This window comes from Danio aesculapii, chromosome 2 (assembly GCF_903798145.1).
Source record: "Danio aesculapii chromosome 2, fDanAes4.1, whole genome shotgun sequence".
NCBI lineage: Eukaryota > Metazoa > Chordata > Actinopteri > Cypriniformes > Danionidae > Danio > Danio aesculapii.
In genome coordinates, this window is record NC_079436.1 from 7128264 (window position 1) to 7140372 (window position 12109).

At 39.5% G+C, this 12109-nt stretch overlaps 1 protein-coding gene across 1 annotated transcript in view; it reads left to right on the plus strand.

The window, feature by feature from the left end:
* LOC130234501 (phospholipid scramblase 2) overlaps positions 1-11236 on the plus strand; it is a 48742-nt gene extending 37506 nt beyond the window's left edge. The window contains exon 9 of the mRNA XM_056464720.1: positions 11207-11236. Coding sequence (XP_056320695.1) covers positions 11207-11236 — 30 coding nt within the window. The remainder of the gene's footprint in view (positions 1-11206) is intronic.
* Positions 11237-12109: the final 873 nt, after the last annotated feature.

A 12109-nucleotide genomic window follows, 5' to 3' on the forward strand; every position in this document is an offset into this window, starting at 1 on the left:
CCCCGCCCCCCTCTCATACCCTCTTGAGATCTCGCGGTAGTGCTACGAGCCTACGTGGAGATCCCTTCGAACCACTCGACTCAGTATCCTTGAGATTTCTGTCCTTGAAGACAGCTCTGCTGGCCGTGTTGGCATCGGTTAAGAGGGTTAGGTACCTGGAGGCATTTTCGGTCAGTGACTCGTGCCTAGAATTCGGGCCGGCCTACTCTCACGTTGTCCTGAGACCCCGGCCCGGCTATGTGCCCAAGGTTCCTACCACATCGTTTTAACAATCAGGTAGTGAGCCTGCAAGCGCTGCCCACGGAGGAGGCAGACCCAGCCCTTTCATTGTTGTGTCCTGTTCGCGCTTTGCGAATATATGGGGACCACACTCAGAGCCTTAGATCCTCTGACCAGCTCTTTGTCCATTACAGTGGTCGGCAGATGGGAAGTGCCGTATCTAAACAGAGGTTGGCCCACTGGATAGTGGATGCCATCTCCCTCGCCTTTGGGCCAGGGTGAGCCGTGTCCCCCGGGGGTGAGAGCGCACTCCACTATGGAGCATCGCATCCTCCTGGGCGTTAGCACGCGGCGCCTCTCTGACAGACATTTGTAGAGCTACGGGTTGGGTGACACCCAATACATTTGCAAGGTTACAATCTGCGAGTGGAGCCGGTTTCCTCAAGGGTATTAGGCAACCCTTGGTGATTGAGGAAACGATTCGGTTGAGGTGTCGAAACACGCTTGCTGCGCCACTCTCCCTAACCCGGAGATACGTGCGCTTTTTCAGCTTTGTCAGTTAGTTCCCCATTTCTTTGGCGAACCCTGCAGAGTTCCTCCGAGGCCCCCAGCACCTGACTCAGCGGAGGAGTCAGGTGTTGGCCCGTTACGTTGTCGGCATGCCCGCTGGTCAGCCCGCGTTCTGGGTATAGGTGCCTGCTATGTGTGATCCCCGCTGGCGATCCCATACGTTCACTCAGCCACGGTATAGTCCCCCCTTCTAGGGCAGGCTCGTGTCTTCCCTCCCCGCTAACCATCCTTATGCTAGGACCCCCCCATCTCTGGGCTGGTCCATAGATTGTCACCAGGTCTCCCCTCTGGGTAGCAGGTGAGCTCCGCAGCGTCCTCCCTATCGGGACTGAACGCTTTCCCAACGTACTGTCGTATCAAAACCTTTTTACTGGGTTATTGCGACTCCCCGAAAAATATAACCATTTCTGAACAGGTAAGTGAGGGCCAGGGGACACGTTGGAAGACTGTGTCTCGGGGCGTTGTAGGTGCGCTTGCTCTACTGCGTGGCACACCCTTCGCCAGGGGCGCAGTAAGGTTCTTTCGTTGTGGCGTTTTCCATAGATTTCCCCATAGTGGAAGTTTCCACATAGCATTGGAGTTCCCCATCCGAAGGGGAACGCTACGGTTACTAAAGTAACCCTTCGTTCCCCGAGGGGGGGAACGGAAATGCTATGTTCCTTCGCCACAACGATTGTCCCTTAGCTGTTGAGCGTGAAAGTCTCTTCAGCTAGAAAAGGATGTCGAGCATGGCACTGGCTGCGTCTTTATAGCATGACTGATTGTCATTGACGCCAGCTGTGCACGCTGACGCTGCCAACTCATTGGCATTTCATTGGCCCGTTTTTATACTCTTTCAGATGATTGGATTCTGACGAAATCCCCATAGTGGAAGTTTCCACATAGCATTTCCGTTCCCCCCCTCGGGGAACGAAGGGTTACTTTAGTAACCGTAGCGTTCTTCATTATACTATTATGACAGAAGAAAGAAACTCAAAGAGGTTTAAACAAGTGCAGGGTGAATGAGTAAATGATGAAATGGGTAAACTATCCCTTTAAGAGACTATGTGCGGTGGCCGAGAGAGCTTAATGTGCTAAGAAAACACATGGGATTACAAAAAACACCAGCATATTAAGAAAAGATCTTCATCGGTTTGACGGCATGCATGTTGCAAGTTCTCACAACACAAAACATATAAAGAATACATAGTGCAATGTTCTCCCAACACATGCAAATAGCAATGAAATACAACGGAACTGTTTTAAGGGGAACCAAAAACGTGACGGACCCGGCTGGGACATGTTTATTATGCCATGACTATTGCTCAGTGAAGTTGTAGGTGATCTATGAAAGGTGAGATTTTTTGTTTATTTTAATATCCTGATTACATGATTATCTTGTCTTTTTTTATATTATTAGACTCAATAACCATAACCTAAATACCAGAGTCCGTCAAGTTTTAGGTTCCCCTTGAAACATTTCCGTTGTGTTATTTGCATGTGTTGTGAGAAAATGCAGCATGTTTTCTTAATTTGTTTGTGTTGCGAGATATGTAGCTCGGTTTCTTTATTTGTTTGCATTGTGAAAATGTGCAACATGTATGCTGTCAAACCGATGAAGATCTTTTCTTAAAGGTGCAGTAGGTGATCTGCCAAAATGCTAACCGTTTAGCATAATATCTAGCATAAAACACAATCCCTTTCCTGCCGTCCAAAGCCTCGCCTCCTGATATCACGAACACGCACACCTTAAAGATGACAGTAGACAACCCACTAGATCATGTCATTCGCTGGTTAGAAAATGTTATAGTACTTTATAATCAGGGTGTCCGCTGGGTCTTAAAAAGTGTGAAATTTTAGGCCTTACAAAGTCTTAAATTGACTGAAATATAGTGTTGTACGTCTTAAATGATTTTAAAAAGGTCTTCATTTAATTATGTCCAATTAAAGCTTCCCAATCTGGCTGACACCTAATCACCTATAACCCATCTCAAAACTTCTTTTAAAATATATATATATATTTAAGTTTTATATTTCAAAGAGACACAATTCGCAACAGCTGTTAGACATTTTTACAGCGTATTCTCCCTATTAAATTCCCTGATCAGGGAAAGAAAACTAAAGCAGCACATCCCTTTACATGATCTTCCATAATACAAAAACTATTTTACAGAAGTAAGCAGCCCATTAGAAAAAATCCTTAGTGTTTGGCCCTATGTAAGTCTAAAATGTCATTAATAATGGTCTAAAAAGGGTCTTAAAAAGTCTTAAATTTGATTTGAAGAAACCATGATAATACTACAATTCAGAATGAAAAACTGTATTATATCTAGCATGTTTTCAGTTGTGTAGCAGGCAAATCTTGTCATAATGTGTAATATGTTATGCATGCAAGGATTTGGTGGTCTCACTCTCTCACGTGCTTTGTTCTAAAGCGACTACTGTTTGCTTAGTGCTTGGCCGGCGGGGTGCAGGAATTACACTTATTACTAAGCCATACTTACATGCTATTTCAGACCAAATATTCAAAGTAACATGTTAAACAATATAGGGAGCCACATCACAGGTTGTCATTGTTCAAAAATGAACCAATGTGAATATAAAACCAACTTCACCTCAGGAAAGCAGGCTAGGTGGAATAGCGCTATTTACTTGGGTTTTCCCTACTGAAAAAAACTGCTTAAACCAGCCTAGGCTGGTTGGCTGGTTTTAGCTGGTTGACCAGCCTGGTTTTAGAGGGGTTTTGGCAATTTCCAGGCTGGTTTCTAGCCATTTCCAGCCTGGTCTTAGCTGGTCAGGCTGGAAAATGACCAGCTAAAACCAGCTTGACCAGCCTAGCAAGGCTGGGAGCACATCCAAAACCAGCTATGTCCAGCTTAAACCAGGCTGGTCAAGCTAGTTTTAGCTGAATTTAGCTGGTAATTTTCCAGCCTGACCAGCTAAGACCAGGCTGGAAATGGCTAGAAACCAGCCAAATGGCCAAAACCCCTCTAAAACCAGGCTGGTCAACCAGCTAAAACCAGCCAACCAGCCTAGGCTGGTTTAAGCTGGATTTTTTAGCAGGGTTGTTGTTAAACTAAATAAAAATCGACATTATCAATGCTGTAAAAGGTGCCTTAAAAAAAATTAAATAGTCACATCAAACATTTGCCGGAATTTTTCAGTTGCTGAAGAACACTTCCGTGCAAATAACCCATTCGTAAAACAACAAAATCTACTTAAGCTTTGCCAAAGTTCCTTTAAGGCAAGTCATTTCACACAGCGGCCATCTTTAAAACACCTCTCGGGCAGTATTTTCAGGCATTCTCTGAATGGGGAAACATCAAACTCTCCAAAACTGCTTGCCAAGCTTACCATTGAATTTCATATTAAGAATCACCAATAAAATTAAACAACAACTGTCTCTTTAATTTCATTTCTAAACATCCAAATCACACAAAATCTGCAAAAACTTACGTCTGGTCTGAGCCCCTCCCCAATAGTGATTGGCTCCTGTACTAGTTGGCGGGATTTTATTCACCATATTGACCACTTTTCCCCATTCATGGCTTGGCATGACCAAAAGAGTTTTAAAACATAACATTACATTTCTAAAAGAAAGATGGTGTCGTCCTTCCTCCACCGTGGAACTCCAATATTGATTCAGGATTTTAAAAAGTTTTGATTCAGCATTTGTTTTTACCACTGTCACTCTCTCTCTCTCGTGTGCACGTGAACGCGCAAACGGCGGATCTGCGTGAACAGGTGCGAAGATGTACAAATCTACATTTGTTGACAGACAGTTTAGGCTATTTTATGGAATTTTCGGCTCGACAAATTTTAATTTTACAAACATTTTTTAGTCTTATACTTTACCAAGAATATAAAAGTACATCTACATTTATTTAGTTAATAAACTTTAATCATGGCGATGCGGTGGTGCAGTAGGTAGTGCTGTCGCCTCACAAAAAGGTCACTGGTTCTAGCCTTGGCTGGGTCAGCTGGCATTTTGTGTGGAGTTTTCATGTTCTACCCGCGTTTGTGTGGGTTTCCTTTGGGTGCTCCTATTTCCCCCACAGTCCAAAGTCATGCGGTACAGGTACATACATTGGGTAGGCTAAATTGTCTGTAGTGTATGAGTGTGAATGAGTGTGTATGGATGTTTCCCAGAGATGGGTTGCAGCTGAAAGAGCTTCTGTTGTATAAAACATATGCTGTTTAAGTTGGCGGTTCATTCCGCTGTGGCGACCCCAGATTAATAAAGGGACTAAGCCGAGAAGAAAATGAACTTCATTAATCATTAATATTAGAATGTGAAAAGACTTTCAACAAGAATAGTAAAAAAAATTCTGAAGACAATCCCCTACTGCACCTTTAATTTGCTGGTTTTGTAATTGCATGTGCTTTCTTAAATAGCAGTGAGTTAAGCCCTTTCGGCCACCGTACCAAGCGTCCATTCACACAGGACACGTTTTTGCTCTCCAATGCGCTACTTTTCTATTGTATTTTAATGTAAAAATGCGAATGATGGATGTGTGTGACTGTTACACTTGTATCTTGAGTCTTTTGAAGCGTCACACACGGTTTCATTGCAAGTTTCAGTTTACAAGTGTTCAGTGGTTGTGCCCTCATGCTTTATAGTGCTGTTTTTTCAAACCATTCCAAATCTCTTGCGTTTCAGAAGCAAAGATGTATTCTGCGTGAATGAGAGCTAACAGACTTATGCATTTTATTAATGTAAACGAATCAAATATTGAAAATGCAGTGGCGCAGTGGGTATCACCTTTGCCTCACAGCAAGAAGGTCGCTGGTTCGAGCCTCGGCTGTGTCAGTTGACATTTTGATGTTGAGTTTGCATGTTTGTCCCGTGTTCGTGTGGGTTTTCTTCGGGTGCTTTGGTTCCCCCAAGACCAAAGACATGCGCTATATGTTAATTGGGTATGCTAAAATTGAACATAGTGAATGAGTGTGTATGGATGTTTCCCAGTGAAGGGTTGCAGCTGCATAAAACATATGCTGGATAAGTTGGTGGTTCATTCCATTGTGGCGACCCTTGATTAATAAAGGGACTAAGCCGAAAAGTAAATGAAAGAAATATATAATATGTAATGCAGAAATGATGAATAACATTGTCCTTTTTTCATGTTTAATTCACAGGATTTCATGTTTTTTGAGCACACTCAAAAACAAGAATGAAACCATCCTGACGATTTCTTCCAACATTTGATTACATTGTGTTTTATTTTAAAGGTGCCATATACTACATTGATTCATTAAGCTACATTGCTCTCTGATATCTCAACACAATCTCACGGCAATTCATAACTTTTTGATTTAGTGGCTAATTCGTATGAATTCGTACGATCTAATTCGTACATTTTCGTACGATTTGCTCATCCCCCAATGACGGTTGGGTTTAGGGGTGGGGTTAGGTGCCACGCCTCCTTTTTAAAATCGTATAATTTCGTACGAATGAACTTGTACGAATTCGTACGAATTAGCCACTAAACTGACAAAACGTAAAATACTTACGGTTTCTCGTGAGATCAGGCTGGAAATCTACATGTGTGTGGTTCAAAATTCTCCTGGAATTCTCTTCGTAACACCCCATAGAACCAGCAGCTCCATATTGACCGTATTGGGATCAGTCAAGAATATTAATGCACTATGCTCTGACAGGCAGCTTTCTCTCTCTTACACTCACACACACGCACAACATGATGTGCTCTAAAATAAACACGAGCTAAATAATTATACTTAATATGTCAGAAATATTTTAACAGAGTCGATGCTTTGCTAGATCTTTTCAACTCTAGTGGGGTAGGCATATTTTACCTAGATGGAGTGAGTGAGCTATCTAATATTTACACCAGAGTAACCTATTTTGCTCCCGAGTTGTGTATTAATTATGTTCGAAAGAATTTTAATTAAACATGTCAAAAGAGATTTTGAAGGTATACTATATATAAAAACACAGACTGGAATTCGGATCATCCTCTGCATTAAGAGTGGTAATCCCAGAATAAAGACGTTATTCTCTAGGTGCACTCAAACCAATGCTGGTGAAAGCAATGTAGTTTAATCAAAAAGCAAACTGAGCATGTGCGCAGTAAAAAAAAAAAAATGCGCATATGCATGGGCCGGTGTAAGATTCTGATGATATGATAACCTTGGATTAAAATATCACGGTTTCACAGTATCACGGTGTTGTGATCTCTACTCTAAAATATATTCTTCTTAAATGTCTGGGTAAAAAACAAATACCTTTTTTCCCCTCTTTGAAAACAATAAATTTTATTTTTTTTAAAAACTTTAAATATTTTGGAGCAGTAAACATGTCAGGCTAAGTAATTCAAATGAATCATTGACTTCTGCTGTCTTTATTAGTTTCAAAAACACGGATTTATTTACAATTTAAAACGGCATCTTTGGATATCTTTTCTGCTGAATATACTGTTCTCCTAAAAAACAAAAAAAAAAAAGTAAATAAAAAATCTAACACATACCTTAGGAACGGTATTACAGAAAATTTTAAAACCTTGACTTTTCCAAACCGCGGTATACCTTGAAAACAGTTACCATCCCATGCCTACCTGCGCACCTCACACAGCGCTCCTGCTTGACGCTGACGCTCTACCTGGTTGTGAACTTGCAAAAATAGCCGCGCTGCTCGCACGCCACTCATGCATTGTGAAACCGGCGTAACAGTCTTTTATGTGTAGGTGTCAGCAGGCAGTGAGTTTTGCTAGTCGACAAAACAAAGTTCAAATAATATGATGGTTATCTTGTTTAGACTAAGCATGGCTCCGGAAAGATTGTTTGTAGGAAGCAAAAAAAAAGGGATGATCAGTCAGGGAGGTGAGATTTAATAAATTCTCGGCCATGAGTCGGGTCTAAGACAACACACAACAGATAATTCTATAAAACATCTTTTTATCTATAGAATTGTCTATAGAATTTCATTCTAATGAAATTAATATTCATGCAAAATATTTCTTAAATTATCAAACATCACTCCAGTTGTGTCTTTAGATTGTTTTCCAGTTACATTTAGAATTAATTTCTGTTATTTATTTAGAATAATAATTGTATGATAAAAATAATACTGTTATTTATTTAAAAGCGTTTTAGAGCGTTATGTCTAGCAACGCCCCTGGTAGGAGCTGAGCCGTATGACAAATAAACGTGCAATAAACACATACTGAGCAGTGTGTTTGTTGCCTCATTACAAACATACAGGGCAAATTTCACAATCTACTGTTTAATATACAATTAAACAATTTATGCCTCTTGGTACTAAATAAATGTATAATCCGTATATCCTACATTTTGCATTCTGACGAGCTGTAAACAGATGGTTGGTATGAAAACATATGCTGCGTCCCAAATCGCATACTATCCATCCTAAATAGAATTTAAAAATAGAATATGTCCCGAATCGTAGTATGTTGAAAAGAGTATGCCAAAGGTTTCTGAATGGTTTACTACAGGGGTGTCCAAACTCTGTCCTGGAGGGCCGGTGTGCTGCAAAGTTTAGTTCCAACCCCAATCAGACACTCCTGGGTTAGCTAATCAAGCTCTTACTAGGCTTTCAAGTTGGAGTTAAAATCGGTAAAACTTTTAAGTGTTGAACCGTCCGTACTCTAACCGCTGATATTGCCCACAGTACATTGCGTGTTGGACGTAATTTCGATTAGAACTACAAACGCGGGTGAAAACTGTAAATAAACTACAAACATGATGGACGTGTGAGACCAACCATCCAAGACCAAGTATAGATGCTTCAGAAAAGATGTTTGTATGACTGGTAATCAATATCTAGCCAACTGAAACACATTTAAAATCGTGTTTTCTGTGTTATAATTCATCTGCAACAACAATACTGAACTTATATAAAGATATGTTTGGACTTTAACGTCTGAATGCATTATTAGCCAAAGACCTGAGGAGATTTCTCTGCATGAAAGACTTGTGAATGGGAGATTATCCTGCTGCTGCTTCTTCAATAAGGTAGGTAATTAAATTTGAGAGAAATGTGGATGATTGACAGGGCTCATAACTTAGCAACACCACGATCTGTTAAGGAGGAAGTAGTATGTCCCAAACTTGCATACTCTTCTGTTACACACTCAAAAGTATATATTTTTCCTTCATAAAAAAAGCAAATACTTTTAGGGCATAGTATAAGTATGCGAATTGGGACGCAGCAATAGAAAACAATGCTGGCTTTTGCTCTATTCAAAGGGACTTTCCTGCATCCCCCGTTTTCAAAATAAGAGTCCCACACAGTAAGTTTAATATAAACTTGGATAAACTTAAAAATAAGAGAGGACAATTATCACCGTTGTAATCTCACTATGTAGGGGCGCTACGGTGGCTCAGTGGTTAGCACTGTTGCCTCACAGCAAGAAGGTCGCTGGTTTGAGTCCCGCCTGGACCAGTTGGCATTTCTGTGTGGAGTTTGCATGTTGCATGGTGCTCCGGTTTTTCCCACAGTCCGAAGACATGCTGTATAAGTGAGTTGGATGAACAAAATTGGCCATTGTGTGTGTGTGTGAATATGTGTGTATGGGTGTTTCCCAGTACTGGGTTGCAACTGGAAGGTCATCCGCTGCGTAAAACTTATGCAGGTAGCAGTTCATTCCTCTGTAGCGACCTCTGAAATAGAAGCTGAAGGAAAATTAATGAATGAATAATCTCACTAGGAAACATTTTGGCCAGTTATACACAGACTGGGGCACGCATATTAATAATCCTATGATCCTGACGTTGAACAGTCAAAAGCACATGCAACTGATATCTGTTCTGCTAGACCTGTTGTTCACCTGGGGTTTACACTCGCAAATTTACCTAAGAACGAGGAAACAGTGATGTCTGAGGCTCATGGTATGGCCATTTTCATGTACTGAACTCTCATAATTAGACTGCTATATATGCTTATTATATTTTCTTTTTAGGGCACCCTGAAATACAAATGCTGTCCAGTTTTATCTTTTAAACTTTTAAATAAAAGCTTATGTGGATCGTTATTAGTCCTAACCCTAACCCTCACTAACAGTTCTGCCAGTTTCCACTTTCTTTTAATGCTTTAAATGTAGTTAAGTGTGAACTTTGTTTTACTTCCTCTATTGAATAAAGAAAGGTGTGTATTCTGTCAGCTCTATAAAAAATGAATGTTTAACTAATCTATGACATAAAACTCAGCATTCTTAATGTATTGTATCTAGGCACTGCTGAAGGTCACATCAGTGTGTTATTCTGTGACATTAGTTGAGGTCAGAATTATTAGCTCCCCTTTGATTTTTTTTCTTTTTTTAAAATATTTCTCAAATGATGATTGAGATTTTCAAGAAAACTTTTACAGTATGTCTGATAATATTTTTTCTTCTGTAGAAAGTCTTACTTGTTTTATTTCGGCTAGAATAAAAGCAGTTTTAATAAAAAAAAAATTAATGGTCAAAATTATTAGTCCCCTGCTGAAAAATCCAGCTTAAACCAGCCTTAGCTGGTTGGCTGGTTTTAGCTGGTTGACCAGCCTGGTTTTAGAGGGGTTTTGGCCATTTTCAGCCTGGTCTTAGCTGGTCAGGCTTGAAAATGACCAGCTAAAACCAGCTTGACTAGCCTGGTTTAAGCTGGACATAGCTGGTTTTGGATGGGCTCCCAGCCTGGCTAGGCTGGTCAAGCTGGTTTTAGCTGGTCATTTTCCAGCCTGACCAGCTAAGACCAGGCTGGAAATGGCTGGAAACCAGCCTGGAAATGGCCAAAACCCCTCTAAAACCAGGCTGGTCAACCAGCTAAAACCAGCCAACCAGCCTAGGCTGGTTTAAGCTGTTTTTTTCAGTAGGGTCCTTTAAGCTATTTTTTTCATAGTTTACAGAACAAACCATCGTTATACAATAACTTGCCTAATTACCCTATCCTGCCTAGATAACCCATTTAACCTAGTTAAGCCTTTAAATGTCACTTTAATCTGTATAGAAGTGTCTTGAAAAATATCTAGTAAAATCTTATTTACTGCCATCATGGCAAAGATAAAATAAATCAGTTACTAGAAATGAGTTGTTAAAACTATTATGTTTAGAAATGTGTTGAAACAATTCTTCTCTCTGTTAAACGGAAATTGGGGAAAAAAATAAACAAGGGGCTAATAATTCAGGGGGGCTAACAAGTCTGACTTCTACTGTATCATTGTCTGGGCTTGTAAGCGCACAAGTTATATTTTTTGACAGGTTTGTAATAAATAAAGCAAACTTTAAAAGCTGTATTTTATTTTACTCATTGCAATGACATGGATGCTTGTTGCTACCAAGAAAAAGTTAATCACATATTTTTTATTTCGTAGTTCTGATCTGTTCTCGCATTATAGTGTTTCTGTGGTAATTTAGACATTTGTGTTGAGTCATAAATGTAAGTAGAAAATTTTCTGAATTAAAATTTGATTTTCTTTTTATCTTTTTAGAACAACAAATTCTGGGATCTGCTTTTCTGAATTTTGTAATACAGTGCTCAGCATAATTGAGTAGACCACATTTTGAAAATGAATGTTTTTATCCATTTCTCAGTGAATATAGGCAATGTATTTGGGTGCATTTAAACAAAACAGATTTATTAAACAGATATATTTATTTATTAAAATAATATTTTAGTCACAAAACATATAGAAATTTAAAAGATAATACAATTAAAGTAAAATACTGCCAAAAAATGATTACCTACTGATATTCAACAACATTTTTTAAATATCTTTGCTTCTCTTGATTTTTCCTCTTTTTAAAATTTGTATTTAATATTTTTCTATAACATACAAATTTGGGTGCACTAGTTTTTGTACCGTTATCGTAAGTTATTTTTTTAGATTAGCTCCAGATTTAGCTTCAGTACTGACTAATGTATATGTATATCTAATGTATATGCACAAATAGATTGTATAGCTTCCTATTAAAAATATTAATTTAAAAGGTACATTTGTGAAGGGTGTACTTATATGCAGGGGCTGATTTAACCAATAAGTGAGGTAAGCGGCCACTTGGGGCCACAGGAAATCTGGGAGCCCCCAATAAATATCTAGAGGTATAAATTCTAGAAGTATAAATAGAAGTAACCAACCAATAAACTATATACAACATTGTTTTCTATCATATTTTGTATGGTGAGAGTCAAATAAAATTGTATGTAATTAAACCTAATTTAATATAAAATAAAATTAATATGATTAAATAAAGGCTGCACATTGGCACAATGGGTAGCAGATTCACCTCACAGCAAGAAGGTCACTAGTTCGAGCCTCGGCTGGGTCAGTTGGCGTTTCTGTGTGGAGTTTGCATGTTCTTTCTGTGTTGGCATAGGTTTCCTCCGGGTGCTC